The sequence below is a fragment of the Chenopodium album genome, chromosome 27, assembly GCF_948465745.1.
Source record: "Chenopodium album chromosome 27, dcCheAlbu1.1, whole genome shotgun sequence".
NCBI lineage: Eukaryota > Viridiplantae > Streptophyta > Magnoliopsida > Caryophyllales > Amaranthaceae > Chenopodium > Chenopodium album.
Window position 1 is genome coordinate 32,955,753 of NC_137860.1, and position 24,026 is coordinate 32,979,778.

The window sequence follows — 24,026 nt, forward strand, 5'->3', positions numbered from 1 at the left end:
GTGTTAGAGTATGTACCTACTGCAATTTGTTTTATCAGTCTCAAGTTGTTAGTTTTTGTTCATAAGCTTAGTTTTTTGAGATCCTTGGCATTGGGAAGGCCCTTCCTAGAAGGTTTAGGGTCTTTGTATTGTACTCGATATTCTTTGTTCAATATTACAAATCTCTAACCTTTGAATTTAAAAAGAATCATCAATCTTACCTCCTCTACGAAGCACGTACATATTAATTATAAGGTTCTCCTTACTTTGTTTCAATGTACGGAGTACAACGTACATGGTTTCCTTCATTTTATCCAAATCTTGTCACAGGTTAAAAACAATTAGACTAATGATGTAAATGTAAATCAACTTTTGGTAGTATGATGATTGATCTATCTTGTAATTCTGATAATCTCTTATTAATTGCTTTAATTTGTGTTTATAACTAAATTAGAACATCAAAATCAAAAGTATGAAGGGGTAAATTTAGATCAGGCTTATTAGATTTTGGTTTGATTTTGCATTGTTTCTCGATTAGGTGTTCGTTGATGATTATCACTTATCAGGCAGTGATTCTTTTTATGTTTATACATGCTAGATTAACTACTGAACTTTAATCTTTCAGTTTGTCTCGTGCTCAAATTTAAAATGTCTTGTGTTCGATCTTTTAACTTCTTGCCTGAATTGTATTTGTAGTTACTTCTTGATGAGATCCTATGATACTGGTGGAGTTGTCGATATCAGATTTTAAAGCAAGATTAGCCTAAGGGAATTGAATATACTATAATTGGCGAGGTTTAAATTTGTAACTTCAACTTCACCAAGCTTGTTTGGCTAAACTAAGTCCCTCCATCGGTCTTTGATTTGTATTGTTGTACTCTATATTCTTTGGTCAATAATCTTTAACTGTTTGATCATATGTTTCTTTCATTACGTAAAGTTTGGTTCAGATTAGTAAAAATTTGACATATGGTGTAAACTTTAACTGTTGGTAGCCTTATGATATCTTGGATTTATATTATAAACATCGAAATCAGATAGTCTCAAATTTATTGTTTCGTTCTTATTAACTGGAAATAAGCAATCAAAATTATCAGTCCAATAAAATTGGAATTTTATACTTCTTATAGTTTATATTATTAAATTACAAACAATGTCTATGCAAAATCATTGATGATAAACCAAAACCATTGTATTTAAATTGGCGACGCAAGAATTTGATGTTGATGTGCTCTATTTTGTTGATACTGTACTTAGTTTGAAAAAGTTAGTTTCAAAGAATACTTTTTAAGGGTATATTACAAAGACTTGTCACTCGTCAAGCGAGAAAACAACAAAACATGTGTTTCCTTGAATTATATGAGTCTTTTTAAAGGTATTTCTAAGGCATGTTTCCTCCAAATATATGAGTCTTTTTAAAGGTATTTCTAAGTCTTTGATTGCCTTCTACGTTTTTATACTTGATGATAGCTACCTACGTGGCTAAATCAGTACACAAACTTTTAAATAAATCGGATGTGCAATAAATATTGTACATCCGTTATAAAGTTACCCCTAAAATAAGCAAAAGTTATCCTAATATGGATAAATGTTACCCTAACATAAATAAATGTTACAAAGTAAAAGTTACCCAAAAAATTGTAAAAGTGACCCTAAATTTGATAAAAAGTGACCCCCCGATGTACAGTAAATTCCTGTACACCGAATGTATACAAAAGTTATTTAAATCAGTATATCTCTGCATTAGACTAAATCTCCTAAATCTTGCTTTGCGACTTAAGAATTAGGACCCAAAATTGCTGTCTTATTATTGTGGATTATTTTTGTGGACTTTGACCACAAGTCAGGGCCACCAAGCATTAAGCAAGCAATTTACTTCTTTATTTCATAATTATAGGAAAATTTCAATGGTGATATAAAATTGCACATTCTAATTGGTACTCCCTCCGTCCCTAAATTACATTCCTCTTTCTCTCTATTATGTGAGGAATAAATGCGAGAAAGAAGAATGTAATTTAGGGACGGAGGAAGTAGCAAAATTCATTAATCATAAAGTATGTTAGGTTTTTTTTTTAACTTTTTACACATTAGTTTTATCATGTCACAATAATTGCATCATACGCTTTTTTACACTATCTTAGTCTGTAATTGTTTTCTGGGATAAAATATTACACTATCGTACTACATACAATCTGATAGATAATAAAGCCAATAAGAAAATGGAGAACGAGGTTGTAGTTTCATAGTACGTGGAGCCGAAGCTTGAAAATTGAACCAGATGCTAATAAAGCATGACTTTACTTTTTCTTGTTAATTTCTAGTCTATTTCATGGAAAGCAACTGGAAGGTGATGAATTCTACTCAAAAGTGGCCTTACAAGTGAGCCCCAGTAAAAATTGGAGCTCATTACAATAGGTATTGCTTGATAAGTTTGTTGCAGAATCATTCTAATTCTTCCCATCTCCTCGTTCTCATCTCATTGAAATTCATTTCCCAATTCCCAATGGCCGAACTCGGAATCATCCTTACAGAAAAGCTCATTGAAGTTACCGGTTCTGCGCTCATCAAAGAGATTTGTGACATGTGGGGTTACAAATCTCAACTCCAAGACCTTATCAAAACTGTCTCTACCATCAAGAATGTGCTCCTTGATGCTGACTCCAAGCGCGAGCTCTCCATTGAAGCACGGGGCTACATTGATGAACTCAAGGCTGCTGTTTATGATGCTGATGATCTGTTTGATGAGTTCTTCACCCTTGCTGAGCTAAAGCAGCTTCGACCCTTGAGTAAGGGTGGTAAGCTCTTTGAAAAGGTACGTTGCTTTTTTACTTCTGAAAACCAGGCGGGTCAAGCTTACAGAATGTCTCGTCAGGTTAAGGAAATTAAAAAGCAGCTGGATGGTATTGTAAGTAACCATCAGAAATTCGGGCTTAGTAGTGTTACTGTTGACTGTAAAGCTAGTTGCAGAAGAAGGGAAGAAACTTGTTCCTATGTTAATGCAGAGGATATCATTGGAAGGGAGGATGACGTAAAGGTTGTCATTGATATGTTGTTAGGGCCCAATGATATTAATGAAAGTTTCCGCTTTGTCACTATTGTGGGTGTGGGAGGATTGGGTAAAACTGCTCTAGCTCAGCTTGTGTATAACAATAAAGAGGTTGAAGCAGAGTTTCCAGAGTTGAGATTGTGGGTTTGTGTCTCTGATCAAGATGGAGAGCCATTTGGTGTCAAGTCAATCCTTTGTAAGATTCTAGAAGTAGTTTCTGGTAAAAGGATTGATGGTACCTCGACAATGGAATTGGTGCAAAAGCAGTTTCAAGAGCAATTAAGAGGAAAGAAATACTTGCTTGTTCTTGATGATGTATGGAATGAAGATTGTGAGAAATGGCGTAGCCTACGTAAGTTCTTAACGTTGGGTCAAGAGGGTAGTCGGATTGTGGTGACAACACGCTCGGAGATGACTGCAAAAATTATAGGGGAAAAACATACGTACAAGCTGCAAGGTTTGTCTGAAGAGAATTCTTGGCTCTTGTTCGAGTCTGTAGCATTTGACAAAGAGGACCACGAGCACGAAAACCCTCTTGAATTGGTTGAAATTGGGAAAAATATTGTTGAAAAATGCTATAACATCCCGCTTGCTATAAAGGTGGTAGGAAGTCTTCTATTTGGTCAGTCGGTTAACAAGTGGCAGACATTTGAGAAGAGTGGATTTGCTGGAATTGGAAAAGGTGATAATGAAATAATGTCTATACTAAAGCTTAGTTACTACAATCTTGGACCCTCTTTGAAGAATTGTTTTAGCTATTGTGCACTGTTTCCCAAAGATTATAGACTCGAGAGGAAGGAGTTGATTAGCCTTTGGATGGCACAAGGATACATTGTGTCGCTGGACAGAGATCAAAGCATAGAAGATGCTGCAGAGGAGCATTTCCTGATTTTGGTACGCAGATGTTTCTTTCAAGATGTAGAGAAGGATGTATTTGGTGATATTGGTTCCGTGAAAATCCATGACTTGATGCACGATGTTGCTCTAGAAGTGGGGAGGGAGGAAATAGTTGTAGTGAGTTCTAATTCGACCAAGTTGGGAGATAATGTTCGTCATATATATTATGCTGGTGGTAATTGTCCAAAAAATTTCTACTTTAATAGTAAGTTGCGTTCGTTTATTTTAAGATACGATCGTTCAACAACTCTAGTGAATGCACCGATTGACAGTTGCATGTGTCTAAGGGTGTTGGGGTTGTGTTCAATAGGTGTAGAAAGGTTTTCTAATTCAATTGGTAAACTATTGCATTTAAGGTATCTTGATCTGTCTTTTAATAGTGGCTTAGAGGCACTCTGTGATTCTATTACTAGACTACATAATCTGCAAACACTACATTTAAATAATTGTTGTAGATTGAGGGAGTTGCCAAAAGATTTTAACAAATTGGTTAAACTTAGGCACTTGGATTTAAGTTGTTGTAGGAAGTTAACAGATATGCCTTGCATGGATAAATTAACTAATCTTAGGCACTTAAATTTAAGTAATTGTGATTTTTTGAGTAGTATGCCTTCAGGCATGTATAAATTGACAAGTCTTAGGCACTTGAATTTAAAAGGTTGTAGTAGGTTAACTAGTATGCCTACAAGCATGGGTCAGTTGACAATTCTTAGGCACTTTGATTTAAGAGGTTGTAGGAGGTTAACTGGTATGCCTACAAGCATGGGCCAGTTGACGAGTCTTAGGCACCTTGACTTAAGTGGTTGTCATAGCTTAACTAGTATGCCTACAAGCATGGGTCAGTTAACTAGTCTAAGGCACTTTGATATTAGTGAGTGTTATAAGTTAACTGGTATGCCATCAGGCATGGATAAGTTGACTAATCTTAGGGTGCTACCATTGTTTGTGGTGGGCGAAGAAAAGAAAGTTTCTAGAGAGGGACAATGTATGGGAGAACTCAAAGACCTTAAACCCCTAACCAACTTAAGGGGTCACATAAGGATCAAAATTGGTGATAACTACATCAATGATGATGGAGAGGGAGGATATTTACAGAGCATGAAACATCTCTCTTGGGTTCAAATCGAGTTTGGTTATCATGGATGTTTAGAGAGTGAAGATGTGATGGAAAAGCTAGAGCCACCTTCAAATATCAAGGAACTCACCTTGTGGAGTTACAAGGGTACGACAATTCCAAGGTGGGGTAGAGCAGAGGATAATTGGGCTATTTCTTTCCAACACCTTGTCTACGTCGAGTTTTACTGGTGTAGCAACTTGGAGCAGATACCATCGTTGAGTAAACTGCGCTTCCTAAAATCTCTGTCTATTGATAGATTGAGGAAGTTGGAGTATATAGAAAATAAAAGTAGCAACAGTGGCACTGATCATGATGATGGATTGAAGACATTCTTTCCGTCCCTTGAATCACTAAGTATTTGCCAACTCAATAGTTTACAAGGATGGTGGAGAGAAGAGGAGGCGGTTGAGAATGATGATGACCATATGTTGAGGAGTAGATTCACATTTCCTCGTCTCTCCAAATTGGTTATCTTACATTGCCCCAAGTTAAAGTCATTTCCTTCCTGTCCGAGCCTCGAAAATTTGAACTTGAGTAAGGTTGACTGTTGTGGAAATTCACAAGGTGAGGTAACTGTCGATGGCGTGGGTGTTCTCATGGCAATACACCCCCAATCTGTTACTTACCTCCACATAAAATTCGATGAGAACATGGAGAGTTTATCAGAATTTGGGGAAGTATTTCAGAGCTGCGCTTCTTCCCTACGACGCCTTGAAATTTCTTTTTGCTCAAATTTGAGGAGACTTGGAAGAGGGGCGTTGGAGCATCTCACTGCCTTAGAGTCATTAGAGTTGAAAAGAAATAATCAGTTAAGCTTATCTGAAGATGAGATCGATGACGACGGTCTGCCTTGGAAGTCCCTTCATCACTGCCTCCGTTCCCTCTCCATTGATCATTGCAGTGCCATTAAATCACTTCCTGAATCAATGCGGAAACTCACCTCCCTTCAGAACCTTAACATAATTCAATGTCCGGAACTAGAACAAAGTTGTAAACAACCCGCTTGGAAGGACTGGCCCGAGATTCAACACATCACCCACATTGGCTGATACATACTCAGAACTTCAGAAGGTGTGCTCTTTTTTTTTTTTTTTGACAGGATCTATGTTATCTGTTTTAAAACAGTTTTTAATAACTCAATTTCTAATTTCCATCTTTCTTTCTACTTGAGCTTTGATTTAGCATAGTGAAAATACAAAACTTAAGATAATGCAAATATTTCTATCCAGTTTATCCTTTTCTTGAATCTACCACATGCCATTATTTTTTAGCAATCACAGCAGACTAGCTTAATTACAGAGTTATCCTTTTTTTTAACTTTTGGGAGGTCATGATTGCTCTGCATCGTTATGTAGTATTAGCCACTATTTATCTGCATCGTTATGCTTGTGAAAAAGTGTGGACATTTTCTCCCTAATATGGAGTGGACTAGCGAAATCCGAGTAATGCTAGTGTGCACACCTGACTGATGATGAGATTGCAGCTCCACAGAGTCATTGTTGCTAGTTTGATAAATTCTGACAATTCATATTGAAAAATAGGTGAATTTTCTGCCTAAAAGCCTAAATGTAATTTGCAGAATTGGGTAAGTAATTGTGGGGGTTACGCTATAGGAAGGCTATAAATTTATATTAAAAGGTGTTCTTTAGCAAGTTTTTTATTAGTTTAGTAAATATGGCTTAGAATATCCATATCCCTATAAATAGAATTTTTCTCCACCAGTATATAGAATGTCTATGCAAAACCTTTTACGGTGAAGATCGCACACTTTTTGCAGCTTCTGCTTTACTTAATGTAGTAGTAGCATTAATGTAGTAGTAGCATTGCTTTCTTGTTATCAAGTATTCTTACTTATATATGCTACAGCTTCTTTCAGAAAGAAATACCAGCACTCGACCTGATTTTTAACACATCTGTTGATCAAGTATTCAGATTACCAGGCTGAGCTCTATGCCTCCAGGTAGGCCTGCCCACATTTCTCCATTTACGCCGTATAGTATAAGTTAAGTACATATGTTTTTCAGCTCACAGCCAGGCTGCAGCTATGTTAGATCAGCACTTTTTTATTTGTCCATTTCAATTGCTCTGTTGTTTATAAGAAGTAGTTAGTTTTTCTTCATAAGCTCAGTTTTTCGCGATCCTATGCATTGGGAAGGCCCTCCCTAGAAGGTAAGCCCCTCCCTAGTGTCTTTGTATTGTACTCCATACGCTTTGTTCAATTATTATTAGACTGATGATGTAAATGTAAATCAACTTTTGATAGTCTAATGATTGATGTATCTTGGATTGAAAGTATAATCTCAATTCCGATAGTCTCAAATTAGTTGCTTTATATGTTTATTACTAAATTAGAACATCAAAATCTTCACAATCAAATGTCAAGTTTCATACAATCAGTTTTATAATTCGTATAACCATATATCATTGGTGAATTATTATCATTATTGTCAAGAAGTTATAAAATCCTAAAACATGGTTTAAAAAAACCAGAGTTTTTATAAAAGTTGAAAGAGTAGATTACAACAAACATATATTCAGTAACAAATTTCCTATATACATCAATAGCACCACCCTTATACACAACGAGGCGTAATACAACTTAATTTTCATCAAAGACCAAATAACAAGGCATAAACTTAAATCGGCACAATGGACAAGTATTCTTCCCCTCAAGAATCCAAGAAACCACACACTCCCCATGAAAAACATGAGAACAAGGAAGAAACGCGCCTTCTTGTTCACAATCATCATCCGACTTATCAAACTCTTCCAAGCAAATCGAACAACCCCTTGATTCTTTACTCGATGAAAAACCTTCATTATTCATAGGCCTTAAGATCTCCCTTTTCCGTAGGAAACTCTTCACTTCCATCTTAAGTTCTTCATCGATATCATAATCCTCGTTCATCTCTTCCTCGAAATCATTATTATTATTACTAGCAACATCATCGATATCCATATCCATAGTCTCAGCCACCTCGACTATATTGACAATCAATGCAAGAGAAGTACGCGTTTTGGCTTCAAAATCTTCTAGAAGTTTCTCACAACTTTGTTCAATTGCTTCATAGACACATGGATCAGCATATTCATCCTCGTATAGTTCTCCAAGCCACTCCTTAACTTCCAATTGTGTAAGCTCATCATCGAAATCAGTAGATCTATCTAACACACGCGTAATAGTTCTTTCTCCGTTAGGGATGCGGCTATCATGGTAACATATTTGGATTGTAAAGACGTCATCGAGTTGGTGGTTTGGGTTCGGGTTTGAGGTTGAAGTAGAGTCATCATAATTATCAACTGCCCAAGATAACACATCATATCCAGAAATTGATCTTGAATACAATAGAGGGGAATTCATGGTCATGGAATTATTAAAGAAGAGCTATTTGTGGTGTTTTCACTTTTGAGGAACAACAAAAATAAATTTCAAGTGTTTGTAATAGAAAATTCTCAAATCAAACCCTTAAAAAAGAACTTTTCTTTATACGCAAGAAATTTCCAAAATTATGTTTATAATATATTTCCAAATTTAAGTTAGAATCCTATATAGATTTTGTATATCTTTCTTATAATATCTTCTTATCATATATTTCCAAAATTAGCTGTAAAAAAGAAAAGAAAAAGATAGTCGGTTAGAATGAGTGTAATAAGATAGATGTCAAATCAAAGTGAATTTAGCTAATAATAATGTCGTGTTATTGTGTTAAGGATGGAGTAGCTAATGTATGATTTTTACGATTTTATTTTATTTTTTTTCAAATTGTGCACCTAAATCAATCAAATTCGGGTTATAGATATGAATTTTAGTTAAATATTGTAAGCTAACATAATTTTTTCATTTTTACATTTAGATTATCTGGTAACATTTTTTTTATTTTTCAATGATTGATATACAAGATAAAAAAGAAGAATACACGCGATACACCATGACTTTCCTAAATTTTTTGTTTTAACAAAACTTTCCTAATATTCACTTCCTTATTTATTCTCATTTTTATAATTTTTTATAGTTAAAATTTATAATTTGTTACTAAAAAAAAATATAGATATGTAAAATCTCATATTTGTGACTTCAGTTGTTATAAATTAATTAATCCAAGAAATATCTGTTCAATCAAAAAATTATCCAAGCAATATTCTATAATTAATTAGATAATTTAAATTTTATCTAAAAATAAAAAAAAAAAAAAAAAAAAAAAAAAAAATTAAATACGCGTGACCTTGTGGGGCAAGTCAACCACACTTATATATTGTTTGTTATACATAATTGCCTTTAACCTTAACTTTTTCATAACATCGATCTAAGCCTTAAGCCTTAAACCTTAATTATGAATAATATGGAGTGTTTAACATCATCAATAAAACGAGGGATAGAAGTTACATCTTGGGTGGAGCCAAACACTACTAGTGATAACCATAAACCAGTTGATGATCTCTTTACCGTCAACCTTTCGTACCACGAAGACGGCCTCGACGATGTTACCGTGAAAACAATGGATGTATGTTTAGAGTTCGAGAGAGAGTCCCCTTATTGGGAATTGCAAGATGGCATCATGAATTGTCTCAAGGAAAGTGATGTTAATATTAATGCTTGGGATTTTATTGTTGATGTTGTGGTACAAAGTTGTGAGCTCTTGCTCGATGATGTTCGTGATTGTGGCCGTAAGTCACTTGCTATGCGCGTCAAGGCTGAAGTCTACCATGTGGGGGAGGAGGAGGAGGAGGAGTATGGTGATGATCACACGTACGTCTATGATGATGGGTTGATGGAGGAGGAGGAGGAGGAGGAGGAGGAGGAGGAGGAGGAGGAGGAGGAGGAGGAGGAGGACGAGGAGCCTATGTACTTGGATGATATTGGTGATGATGATGAGGTAGAGGAGGAGGAGGAGGAGGAGGAGGACGAGGAGGACGAGGAGCCTATGTACTTGGATGATATTGGTGATGATGATGAGGTAGAGGAGGAGGAGGAGGAGGAGGAGGAGGAGGAGGAGGAGGACGAGGAGGAGGAGGAGCCTATGTACTTGGATGATATTGGTGATGATGATGAGGAGATTATCGAGACGGAAGAGGACATAGAATTTCGTCTAGAAGCAAGTGGAGTACGGTTTTGTAATGATTATTCAGGGGTTAAGGAGAATTGCTCAATATGTTTAGAGGAGTTTGGGAAGTCGGACGATGTGGCGATGCTTCCTTGTTCTCATGTATATCACAAGAATTGCTTTCTTGGTTGGATATATAAGAAAAAAGGAACATGTCCGTTGTGTCGATCAGAGTTATTATTGTTGTGTTAATTGGGTACTTTCAAATAACAAAGGGATGAATAATTTTGTTTTGAAGACTAGCTGATTCGATGCCAACCCAAGTCTTATCCGTGTTCAAGAATTCCTAAAATTAGGTTATTATTTCTTTAAGTAGTATGTAACTTGATTTTATTAGCTTTAATTGTCATATTTTGTTAAACATGGTTGTTCTAAACCCTAGGTATTGGGAAGGCCCTTCCTAGAAGGTAAATCCCTCCCTAGGGTATTTGTATTGTACATTTGTACTCGATATTCTTTCTTCAATAAAAATTTAATTTGTTTCTACCTTTCATTTGAAGTTCATATATTTTATCTTCTAATGGGGTTACAACAAAATATTTATAGTTCTTAAGATTCCGTTTAATTTATGTGTAGGAATGTCTTCACTTTCATCCTAATTCCTTTTGTCCATCATATATCTCCCTTGAAATTAGCATATTTGCACCTAGCTAGCATACGTATCTTGTTTATTTTCTTATTTTTTTGGAGCCATTAGTTCTTTCCGAATGTGAACAGGTCCTAACTCGTGACAATTTCGAGGTACTAAGCTAATTAAGGATAAATTATTAAATTATACTTCGTACTTTACTACGGAGTACTGTACTAATTTCAAATTTTAATCATAAACAACAATTCAAAATGAATAGGAGTAATGATACATATGATATTATGATGTACTCTGAATCTGCATTTGCTCAAACTGTAGACGTCAGAATAAGCTCTAAATCATAATGTTACCATAAAATAAATATTTTTTTTTTTAAACGGTAAGAAATCAACGAAGAAAAAAAGAATCACCCTTATAAAGAAAAGCTATTGGGAGACTATCTCTAAAACAAGGCTTATTTGTGTAGATGATGCAAAAAATTTAGAGCTTAATAACATTGCCATGACTATCGAGATCAATGACTAGCGAATCGCCCTTCTTAACATCTCCATCGACAATCCACTGAGCTAAGGCATCCTCAATTAGCCTGGTAATGCACCTCCTCAATGACCGAACTCCATAGATAGGATCATACCCTTCTTCTATTAACTTGTTCTTCACATTATTTTTTATCTCTACAGCTATGTCTTTGCCTTTCAACCTTTCGTATAATTTGTCATCGTGCTTTCTAATTTGTTGAAACACTACAACATCATCAAATCAATTTATTAGTTCAAGCTGAAAAACTTCTTTAGTTCTTCCATAACTTGCTCCTTTAGCTCTTGATAGTTTTGTTCTCCACCACATTCTGAGTCGTAATTTGGTTGGTTGAACAACTTGTGACCGATGTTTGATGTGAAAATAATGAGTGCCTTGGTGAAACTGAATTTGGTACCTTTACCATCCGTCAAAGTACCATCTTCGAGCACTTGAAGTAACGTGTTGAAGATATCTGAATGAGCCTTTTCGACCTCATCAAACATAACTACACTCTCGGGTTGATTCATGATTGCTTTGGTTAGTTGACCTCCATCTCCATGACTTGCATATCCAGGAGGTGAACCAAAAAGCTTTGAAACGGAATGTGGTTCCTTGTATTCACTCATATCGAGCTTGATTATGTGCTTCAACGATCCAAAGTAGTGAAGTACTCGATGGCTACAGCATTGGCTAGTCCTGTTTTCCCTACACCAGTTGGGCCAGTGAAAATGAAGCTTGCAATAGGCTGCTTTACTGCTTAGTATCCCTGATTCCTGCTTTAGAATAATTATCATAAAATAGAATCTTATTTTGTAAAGAAAAAAAATATTTTCATTTCTGAGTTTGATTATATATAATATCTTACATGTTTTTTTTATAATATCTTACATTATTATGAATAAAATTTATATTAAAAAATGATAAAGTTTATAATATATAAGTATAACTTTAAAAAATTAGAATAATCATAAACCATCTTATAATAAGTAAATAAAAAAAATCACCTTAAAATTTGTGTTTTTCACCTAATTTGAGCTTGTTTTCCATTATGTTTCTCTCATAATTCAGTCATTTTTTTGTTTTGAGGAATAATTTACAGTCATATAAGCATTAACTCTTGTATCTCATAAGCCCAATAAAAATAAATTAATAGATACCATTTAATGTCGCTATAAAAATAAAATAACAAAAGCTAATCTTATTGATCCAAAAAAAAAAATAAAAAAAAAAAAAAATTATTAACTGCTTGAAGCCACAATCTTTTTTAACCTGCAAAATTGAAAGTTACTACCACCGTTACATATTATTTGCAACGATTTGACATAAAGTAGAGAGGGAAAATGTCCAATCGTTGCAAATAATATGTAACGGAGGTAGTATAAGGAAAGCTCGGAATAGATCAGTCACAATGATCAGACAAATCAGGAGAATAACTTAAGAAGAGAAATTATTTTTGAAGATGGGTAAATCTTACAGGAAAAGAATATTATTCCGAGAATATCAGAAGAAAGCTGATTTACTGGTGTGATCTGTTAATTACAAATATTGATGTTAGGAAACACACACTGTTACAATGTATGTCAAAGGCCTAAATAACTCTAATTCTTTACTATCCACACAATGTACAATGTTTATGTAGAAAAGAGAAAAAAAAAATCCTATGAGTAATTGAGCTAAACAAAAAAATCTCTTATAATGTACAATTGTACATCGAGAGAAGGAAACTGCACGGTATCTTTTAAATGGCATCCTTGAGGCTAAGCTTCACATTATGAACTTTTACTGCTAGTAGTTGTTTGTGATCCTCAATGTCCTTCAAAACTGAAAGCAAGTTGGCTCGATAAACTTCACACTTTCGGTTTGCTGATTCTAGCTCCTCACTAAGTTCTCTGATTTTCTGGTCCATGCAGTCCTAAGTAAAGATTGCAGAGAACGAATTAGATAGTTGAGCAACTTCTGATTGCTTTCACAGTGTGCCACTGTGCCTATTGCTATATATGTATCAAATTTTAGTTCCCAGCACATTTAGTTGCATACAAATAAGACACAAAGACTTCAAAAAAAAAAGTGAAATAAAAGGAGTGTTGAACCATTTTACTAGTATACTAGTTGGTAATACCGTCAAATTTGTCAATTTTATCAGCATTAAAATAAAACGCTAAAAGAGAACAAATGGAAACACCAAACATCCTTAAGTTAAATGACAATAAACCAATACAGCAATGAAGACAAACCAACCCCAAACAGTAATCGCAGATTCAGTCCAAACTCCAAAGTTATAATCTCAGAGCAGATTTAGGTATCCTAAATAAAATCAACTGAAGGAAATCTATAACATATACTTAACTCCTGCTTCTCCTCTACAATTTTTGTTATTCTAAGATGATTCAAGAACCGCAATTCAGGTTGGAAGTCACAAGAGGGAGGATGGTTCAATCAGACAGAGGCGCAAAAGTGACAAAACCAAGATTCACAGTTTAAGGTAAGCAAAATTATCACCATTTACACCAAGGGGGCGTTTGGTTCACGAAATATAGGTATGAGGTATGGGTTTAGAATGACTAAAACTCATACCATATGTTTGGTTGACAAAAATATGAATTTCAAACCCATACCTCAAACCCATGAGGTATGGGGTTTAGAAACATTGGAGGGGAGGTGGGTTAAGCTCATTCCATTCCCTTAGGTATCAAATAAAAGGAGAGAATAGTGAGATATTCCATTCCAGAATTACACCAAACACATGGTATTAAATAACAAGTTCCAACCCGATACCACCTTAACCCCATTCCTGATTCCAACCCCATACCACTTTGTGAACCAAACGCCCCCCAAATTAGACTACCATAAAACAGCTCACAATCATACAGTCTATATAATCTTTTCATCTTCTCTTTTACTACAATTCAGGATTAAAATAAAGTAATAACAAGTTTAAATACAGCTCATCAACACTCAAATCCCAAACATCATACTTGTATAAGGTAGGTTACATTGCTTCGTGTAAATTTTTCTATACTTCTGTCCGATTGAAATATCATTTATAAGCCCAAAGTAAGCAACTCAATTCAACAATAGTCCATGTCAAGGAGAGTTCAAATGTATGTAATACTAATTGTCAAACAAAGGGAGTCAAACAACTTACAATGGGGTTTTGGATCATGATAGACTACATTATAATGACTCGATAATTAGGCTTCAGATACCAAGTCTAAGAGGCTGCAAACTCTATGAAGCAAAGGACCAAGATGGTGCATATATTTTACTTCCACAACGCTGCCCAATTATGATCACAAGAAGCTGTTTTTTTAAAGTTACAGCCCTTCTGTAACCTAAACAATTCCCTAATTCTTTATGAGAGTTTTTAGTTTTAAAATAAGCAATGTTCTGACTGACTGTAGAGACAGCAGGGGAGCTCACAGAAACCTGACATAGGTTAAAAACTAAAAGAGACAGAGCTATAGACTCAAAAATTTATCAACTACATAAACGAGGTATTAACATGTCAAAATGACTCTAGATTGTTGATTGGAAGTGCCCCATTATTTTGATTGTTTTCTTATAAAGAAGACTTTCTAGCCAATCAGACTCTGAGTCCACTTGAGGGATTGTTCCCTCCAAGAACCCCAGTTTCCCACAGATCAAATTGAAAGCAGGCCCCAAGTGATGGAAGTGCCAGCTTAAAGCAGTTTTCAACTTTCTGCTCCTGACTGAAAGTTCCTTATGCAAACATACATAGCTTCAGTGATATTATCAAGTATTATGTCCTCTAGTCAAACAGAACAGACAGGATATCCTGTAGGTTAGTATCTATATTCCTAGAGACAGTCATCTTTGCAAAAGTTTCACCGATCTCAAAATCTCAGATATTATTTTCCCTTTTGAAAGATATCCACATGGAATATATCCAAGCTATATTTATAACAAAATATAGCAGCAAAATTGATTTAAAACAGAGTGGGTGGGGGGGGGGGGGGGGGGGGTGTTAAGCAAATAAACTAGAGCATGGCCTAGATTTGTCATATATCAAGAAGCAAGAGCAAATTGTAATCTAAATGATCAGAGAGTTTCTCATGTACCTCAGACACTTGCTGACTCAGGCTCATACCATTGTCATGGCTGGATTTATTCCCTGAGCCTCCTCTCATTAAGTCCTTAACAGGCCCATTTGCCATAGAACACTTTCGCACGCTCTTTAAAGCCTGGGATACCTTTTCTGCTGCCTCTTCTAGAGCAGCCATTGCCACATCAAATGTCTCTGAAGTACTAGCCCCTTCATCAACAAATTTAAAAACTTCGTGACGTAGGGAATTATACCGGACTGTATGGGACTCTAGATAACTAGTTACAGTACTTCCATGAGGATTATCCAACATAACACTACTCTTGGCATTCCTTGTCCATCTCTTCAAAATGTAATGTGAGGGCAGAGTTAGAATATTAGTCACTCTAAACACTGCCAGTACATGTCGGCAAAGAAGCCCTGAGAACTCAAACATCTGGCAACTGCAAGTTACTTGCATCTCTAAGACATTAAATCGCACACAGAATACCTTATGATCCTCCCCATATTTTGCTACTTGATATGTGATAACCTTCCCATCATCATCCGTCTTTGTCGCCATATAAGTTAAAGTCCCTACCAACTCTTCCTGAAACCTCATGAACACTTTTCTAGTGTAAAGTCCAGAGACCTGTTTCTCCATCGGAGAAGGGGTTTTAAGAGCAGGAGGAGTACTAATAGTCTCAAAATCAGCTTTAACTTCCTTTTCATTTCGACTCTCAAGAGCCTTTTCATAAAGCTTAAAGAACTGACTAAGATTGGTGGATGCGTTCACATAACCATCAAAGTACGAATTCATACTATCACTACGTTGTGTAACTGACATCTCAGCAAAAAATGCATCTCTTAAATACACTGGAACCCACTGCCTCCTAGCAGAATAAATCAACTGAAGCCACTCATTATCCCTAACATCATACCTATCCAAAACCGACAACCAACAAGTCTCAAACTCATCAACCGACTCAGGCAAGTTAACACACTTATGAAAATCTGCCTCAAACCCCGGAAGCTCAAGCAGAACATGAGACAACTTCTCCTGGCACTTCTTAAAGATATGCCATTTACAAAACCGGTGCCGGGTACCAGGGAAAACCTGCATTATAGCAGACTTAATAGTAGCATCATAATCAGTAGTTATCGACAATGGATGCTTCCCAGACATAGCATCCAACCATGTATTAAACAACCAAACCAACGACGATTCGGATTCATTGATCAAAAAAGCACACCCAAACAACACAGGATGACCATGATGATTAATTCCAGTAAAAGGCGCGAAAGGCAATCTATATCTATTAGACCTAAAAGTAGTATCAAAAGTTACAGTATCACCAAAATAACTATAATTCATTCTACCTCTACTATCAGCCCAGAAAACATTACCTGAAGAATTAAGATCACCATCTCCTTGAACCGCGAAATAAAAACCCGAATTTTCCACCTTCATTTGATTTAAATACTCAATTAGAAGCTGAAAATCACCCTCAATACTCCTCTGTTTATTGTTCCTCATATAATTTCTACAATCAACTTCAGTAAACCCCACTTTACTAATCCCACCATATTCCTTAATCAGTGCAGACATTATCCTTCTAGGCCCTAATCCAGCAGCCTGCAATGTATCAATCAACGTTTTCGCCGGCCCCGAAATCTGTCGATGTGATCGCAAGCAATGCACTTGATCAGGAGGAACAAGCTCATGATTATGCTCTTTACAAAATCCACTTACAACCCATTTTCCAGAATCCTGAATTTTTACAGACAACATTGCTTTACACCCAACTCTTGTTATCATCCTAGGACGCTTAATTTCTCTATCTTTCGTCCTTTTTTCATTCAAATTACGAAACCCCTCTTTCGCACAAACGAAGGAGCGCTGTATAATTGCGCCATCTTTGCGCGAACGGCGCGACGAGCTGACCCGGGTGCTGAACCCGATTCGACGCGCGTAAGAGTTGTAGAAGGCTTTTGCAGCTTCTTCGGACTCAAACTCCATGCCATCGTATGGTTCAAGGTCGAGCAATTCTCCTTCAATGGCGGACGAGAAAGGTGTAGTTGGGTGTAAAAATGGAGTTTCTGGGATATCATTTTCGTCGATTTCAATGGCGTCGTCGGAAATTGTAGCCCCAGGTCCTAATTCTATGTCGAAATTTAAGACCTGGTTTTCCATTTCAAAAAAAAATTGGGGGTAAAATTAGGGATTGAATCAAAGACGAAAATGGGTTTTAGGGTTTCTGGGATTTTCCTTCATTGGAAAAAAATTGATTGAAAAGGGGGGAAATTTCTTTTTTTTTTTTTTTTTTTGCTTGAAATTTAATTGAAATGAAGGGTTTAAAGAAGGGGATTAGAGGAATAATAATTAGAAAAAAGATTGAAGGTTTGATAATGGAGGAGAGAGAAAGTTATGGTGGGTGGAGTTTATCAGTTCATGTGGTAGTCTTTTTCTGATTGTCAAACTAGAAGAGATCATAGCCGTGTGATATAATGCTTGATGAAATTGATTGATTCTTAACCGTTCATTTATTTAATATTTTTTTTTTTTTTTTTTGAAAGCTCATTTTTTTAATATTTTGTGAACACAAAAATTGTGGCCTGGTTATACTTAGGATTGGGCTTTTTGTAGTGCTGCCTGGTCCAGTGATGAATTTAGAGCTGTTGAAAATGATTTGACCACAAACTAAGTGATCCAAACTCAAGAGTTATAGCATGACTTATATTCGAAAAGACCCTACTCGGATATCACAACAACTTTTATACACACCGGATGTATATAGAGCTAGATTTTTATTTGTTTGTTTTTTAAAATGACCAAAAACTATTAAATGAGCATAAAATTTGCATGGATACTAGATTTTTATAAGGATATAGAGGTAAACTTTGCACCATTCGGGTGGCCGAGTGCCTATAAATTGTTTTAGGATACTAGATTTAACCATTTACAAAGTAAATTAAAGCATATTAGGTTAGACATTTTAAGCCCAAATCTCATTTTGTTTTGATTAGTTACAACACTAGATTTGACACGTAGTTTTAGGGGAAATTATAAGGTGGGAAGTGAAAATCAAAATGAGAATTGTAAAATCTAAGGAGTATATAGTTAATAATAAAAGAGAGGAATAATATTTTTTATAAATATAAAAAGTATTATAAGTATTGTTAGTGAGAAAAGTAATTTTTATCGTAGTACAAGTGGAATAGTACTACATGAAGGAAAAATAATAAAATCTTACTGAAACATTACCATCTTATAAGTTATAAAAACCAAATGAAATGTGTTGCAATTAAACATAAACAAAGGGGTATTTTTCCTATAGTCCCACATTCCCACTAGTTGTGTGATAGTATTACCCCTCTTATAACATGAAAATAAAAACGAAGTCACACATAAGCTTTATCCTTGTGACCTTCTTTTATTTTCTTTTTTGGGTGGGGGGACATGGCTCAATGAAGCTTATCCTTGTCAACATCCGCATAGAGGGAAAATTGGAGCATATCTTATCTACTTGCGCCTCATCACTCTACAAGTTATACAACCAAGTAGTATATGGTCTCTATTCAAAAAAAAAAAAAAAAAAAAAAAAAAAAAAAAAAAAAAGAAAAAAGAAGAGTAGTATATGGTCAAGTGATAAAAATATATTTAAAGATTGTTAACTCATGACTATGAGGTTATAAGATCAATCACCACTAAGCTTGACACCTCGCTCTCAAAAACGCTACTGAAATAGTATAAGGTCATGTTATTTTGAGCTTCTTGGACAAAAAAAAGATGGGGTTTAAGTTGGAAATTATAATGGACATAGACAAAGTAACTTAACTTTGGTAGGACAAATTTGATTTTATTACACCAAATTTTATTAATACATAATTACAGTTACATACATTAATAGTGCTATGTGTCATGCAAAATTCAAAATATTACTTGAGGTTGTACCGTTACAATCTGCAACTGCAACTCATATTTGATGTTTCAGGGTCATATCGTTATTATTCTGAGTTAAGTTGCAGTAAGCTTTGAAAATGGATCAGAACAAGCGAAGTTGTGGGCCAAAAAACTGGAACAAAGAAAAGTTTGAGAAAGAAGAAAAGGTAGTAATTATGTAGGACCCAATCAAAGAATCTATTGGGCTAAGCCTGCACCCCATCCTCATATTAGTTACTTCTAAAGTCTCTAGCTTTTCTCTTTTTTTTTAAAAAAAAAAATTATTTTTTTCTTTTTCCAGTACTTCTTAACATATTCTCTCATTACAAACTTTTCTATCATTAGGGTTTCTATTTTGCTTTTTGATTCCGATGCTAAAAGAAAAGAGAAAATTCAATTTTATCACTTTGATGTCTACTACTAGTAAAAATAAAAAATAATGCGAGTAACTTGTACAGAGTATTCATTTATACGAAGTATGGAGTATTCAATAATAGCTTGCTGTCTACCAAAAATCATACGGAGTACCTATATAAGTAGTTAGATACAGAAATAATTAATTAACATATAAATAAAATGATCATTAAGAGTTTGCTTCCAGTAATCGAGCAATTATGTAAAGTTGTTGGGCCAATTAAAAAAATCAAAATTTTCTACTGTAGCTTACTAGTAATTAATTTTGTTTAATTTTAAGAGATCATTTTCAAGTTAGGTAATTTGAATGTAATCAACCTTGCTCACTTAAAAACATTGTTTATGATTCTTATGAGCATTATAAACCCTAGACAAATGGAGTTTGAGGATGTTTCTAGCTTGTACTTGACTTGAGCACACAAATTCTACTAAAAATAGAGGTATTGAAATGAGTTTTAATGAGTTTCACTAAATTTTAAATTCGATTCAACAATGATTGTCCAATCAATGATAATTTAAGTACAATAAATCCCTCCAGAAAAAAAAAATGTACTACAATAAATAAATTAAAACAAGCTCATACAAATAGAACGAAGAATATAATACTTCTATAGGTTTTTTTTTCTCTCTTTTGAGAACCCTTCCATAGTTGATTAGTTTCATATAATCAAACTTATAGTGTTGAAAAGAACTCAATATCACATCACAAGTCATTGTAATACCAACTTTGATTACTAAGGGCCTGTTCTCATTGACTGAATTCAGCTGAACTGAACTGAACTAAGCTGAACTGAACTAAACTAAACTACTGAATTGAACTGAACTGAAATGAATATTTTATAAGAGAAGGAAATTAGGAGCTGAACTGAATTGAACTGAATTGAACTGAATTGAACTGAATTGAGCTGAACTGAACTGAACTTCAACGTAAGGGCTTGTTCTCTTATGATTATCTTCAATTCAATTCACTTCATTTCTTAATTAACTTCTCTCATAAAATATTCAGTTCATTTCAGTTCCAATAAGTTCAGTTCACCCAATCAGAACAGGCCCTAAATATTTCCCCGCAAAAAGAGTATTACTACATATTGAAATTTTAATTATTAAATTATAACAATTGCATATTATCGATTAGTATAGATACAAATATATAATCTCCTTCAATTCAGGGTGTTAAATAAAAAATAATTGTAAATAAAGGGACCTACTGAAGTATATGTATTACTCTATAAGTAAAGAAAGGCAAAGAAGAGATAATTCATCATTAGAACATGGAAAACTTCCCTTGACATGAAAGAAAAAGAAAAGAAATTGACTATGAAAGGAAATACTAGAACCTATCTCTTTCAATATGTTTAGACAGGAAAATGAGATCGAGTTTCTTTAATTAGGTGGAGCCGTGGAGGAAATCCTGTCCAATTCATCTATGCATTAGTTTTAGAGAGGTTATTGTTATAGGGATCGCAATGCTTTTCTTTTACAATTGTTGTCACAACATCGTCAATTGAATGATTTATCGGTTTTGGAAGGTACTTGCATTTCTTTGCAAATTAAAGAGGGATTTCACAAAATTGAAAGTTAGCATTTTCTATGGTAAAATGGCTCAAAAACAAGAAGACACTTAAATTACTAGAGTGATGCAAAATTGCATTGCATCCAAATCCGAAACAATCTAATACTAGACTTAACGAGTTCGATATAAATCATGTTTTGAGGGTAGAAAAGATTCATCCTTTGAAAGAATTCTAAATTAGTTGCAATTCAAAACATCTGCATACGTAACATAGCCAATTAACAACTCAAGTTTAAAAAACATTATTTTGTGGTCATCAACGGTATCATACTTTGCATGAATTCCGTAACTAAACAAGTTATTCACAATCTACCAAGAACTCAATTCGAGAAATCACATTATATGGATCATATCATCACGTACAAGGATAGAAGATTAGTAACTAAATAACCGCAGATAAAGCATCACGCAACACAACCATCTTCTTCTTCTTCTTTTTTATTTTTTTTTTCAAGATCATAAAATAAAAACAACAATACAACAAAATACACAAGACAATACCATCTATTTAGCTAAAAGCCTTAAAAAAAAGAACTATAGTGCAAAACTCAAACACTAGTAATAATGTCTAGGAAACATCTATTTATACAAGTGTATTCAATATTGTCTTCCAAAAAAAAAGTGTATTCAATATTATTATAGGGCAAGAAAATCATTAAAGTAATGCAAATTGACATGAAATGTCCACAAAGAGGAAACATCTTAAATTCTAATTTAATGAATTAATGACAAAAACATTGTTTGTTTGATTCTGAGCTCTATAATATTGGCCCAACCGTTGGAAAAAATGTCTCCTATTCATTGATCCATAAAAAAACTACAGTAGATCCTAGAAAGTATTTATATACTGGTTAGAAATTAAGGAGATTATATTTAGTACGTATATTAGTTGCATACAAGTACAACATTACGTAGTGCCAAACATTTGCATGATCAACAAATTTTCATAATTCATTTAAAAAAAAATCTACAAATTAGTCGAAATAAATAATAATTATAAAAATAACACCCCAAATTAAAGTCACTCCTCTCTACATGCAATTGTGCAAAATATAATTCCATGAAAATTAAAATTAATTAAAGGTTCAAAAAAAAAAAAATGGAGAGTGACTATTTTTTAGTTCTACAGATTGCACAAGTTTTTGATCATTCATTTTTGTACACAAAATTTGTACCTCAGCTTGGGAGCTCACCATCACTTCCACCACCTTCGACACTTAACTTTGACCATCAATATCCGACAAAATGCCTCAGAAACTCGAAAACACGATTAACCCTCAAATAAAAACCTAATACTGTGGCCTCCATCCAAATACATCATTCCCACCTTGTCCATCTCCACCACCACCACCACCCCCGAAACTCGAGAAGTTTCCTCCTTCTAGGGGTCCCACACTCCCTGTAACACCCGACGACTGCGAAGCCGTCGGCTGCTGCTGATGGTGCACTTGTTGCAACGGTGGCTGCAGTTGCGCCACCGGATTACTATTACTATTATTACTATTATTATTAGTAGTATTAGTATTAGTATTATTTCCGACTTCTCTCTCCTCGCCTTCTTCCAATGGTAACCTATCAAAAACAGCATTAGCAAAAGAAGCCGCCATTAAAACCACCGGCCCGGAAGCCATTAACGGGCCCACAACACTTCCACCGACCACCTGACCCTGCCCGCCCGCCAAGAATATGGTCAGCCCGCCTGCACCGGGAGGTGCAGGCGGTGGTAAAGCGGTCCCGGTAATCGAAAGAATCTCGAACCTTCCATGTAACGTCATCACACTTCCCGCCGGCGCCGCCGGTTGCCGGAGATTGACATTGGTGACAGCTCCGGTGCCGGAAAACACGCAAACTCCTCTTCCTCTTCGGGTTGCGAAATGGGTCACGGATTCTACCACATCCGAACCCGGAGAAACTTCTAGAACGTGGGATCTTAGAGCATTTGGGCTGTCTCGGGTTATGATAATGGGTGGTTTGGGCTTGTTTTTGGAGCCCGCGGGCCGGCCTCTGGGCCGTCTTCCGCCGCCACTGTTACTGTTACCTCCGCCGGAGCTGGTGGATGCGGGTTCGGGTTCGGATTTTGTGGTGTCTACTTGGAGCTCCAGCATTTTAAAGCCCAGATTTGTGAAAAGTATGCTGTCTACCAAGTGTTTGATGAAATGTCTGAATGAGAAAAGTTGGTGTAAGAAACAGGAAATTATGGGGGTTTATGAATTGAGGAAAAGGGTGTTTGAATTGAAAAAAATTGGGCAGAAATTCAAAGAAAGAGGAGAGAGAAAGTTGAAGGAGGTTAATGGGGTGTTAAATACAGAGAAAAGAAAAATGCTTTCTTGACTGAGAAGTATGGCGGTATAAAGCTTTTCGTGCTTTTTGAGGAGGCGAAAATGGAGGATATAATATTTTATTATTAAAGAGGATTAATTTGCTTTGCTTCAAGTTTTCATAATGGAACCAACTTTAATACTAGTATATTATTATTAGGGAGTATTATATTATGTGACACTATCATTAGTACTTTTGTAAACTAGAATATGGCATTTTAAAGGTTTAAACAAATGTTACACTTGTTACTAATTTGCTACTCGTGTTGGTGACTTTGTATTAGTAAATGTTTTATTTGTTGGTTTTTTTTAATTGTTTACTTGTGTGATGGAGACTACTATGAAAGTATGAGCTATGCGGCTATGCCTATTATTAATTTAGTTGTGTAATTCTTAATTGTAATGTAAGAATTAATGGTTCACTTATTATTAATTGCTGGCGTTATTCATTTATAAATATTTGTATTACATACAAAACTCAATAAGA

At 35.0% G+C, this 24,026-nt stretch overlaps 2 protein-coding genes and 1 pseudogene across 2 annotated transcripts; 1 reads left to right on the forward strand and 2 right to left on the reverse strand.

The window, feature by feature from the left end:
* Nucleotides 1-2,482: 2,482 nt before the first annotated feature.
* LOC145620103 (putative disease resistance protein RGA4) lies at nt 2,483-6,088 on the forward strand. Its single transcript, XM_081674750.1, has 2 exons — nt 2,483-4,449; nt 4,795-6,088. The coding sequence occupies exons 1-2, from the start codon at nt 2,483-2,485 to the stop codon at nt 6,086-6,088; spliced, it is 3,261 nt and encodes a 1,086-aa protein (XP_081530876.1).
* A 6,659-nt stretch (nt 6,089-12,747) lies between these two features.
* LOC145621305 (protein FAR1-RELATED SEQUENCE 5-like) lies at nt 12,748-17,794 on the reverse strand. Its single transcript, XM_081676046.1, has 2 exons — nt 15,329-17,794; nt 12,748-13,161 (listed from the first exon to the last, which is right to left on the reverse strand). The coding sequence occupies exons 1-2, from the start codon at nt 17,483-17,485 to the stop codon at nt 12,988-12,990; spliced, it is 2,331 nt and encodes a 776-aa protein (XP_081532172.1). The 5' UTR covers nt 17,486-17,794; the 3' UTR covers nt 12,748-12,987.
* A 4,290-nt stretch (nt 17,795-22,084) lies between these two features.
* Nucleotides 22,085-23,453, reverse strand: LOC145620856 (AT-hook motif nuclear-localized protein 25 pseudogene; annotated as a pseudogene).
* Between the last annotated feature and the right edge of the window lie 573 nt (nt 23,454-24,026).

Coding starts and splice junctions, on each gene's coding strand:
- LOC145620103 (XM_081674750.1), top strand. CDS start 2,483: ATGGCCGAACTCGGAATCATCCTTACAGAAAAGCTCATTGAAGTTACC. Junction 4,450..4,794: donor GATTTAAGTTGTTGTAGGAA/GTTAACAGATAT, acceptor CTTTGATATTAG/TGAGTGTTATAAGTTAACTG.
- LOC145621305 (XM_081676046.1), bottom strand. CDS start 17,485: ATGGAAAACCAGGTCTTAAATTTCGACATAGAATTAGGACCTGGGGCT. Junction 13,162..15,328: donor TGAGTCAGCAAGTGTCTGAG/GTACATGAGAAA, acceptor ATCTTTACTTAG/GACTGCATGGACCAGAAAAT.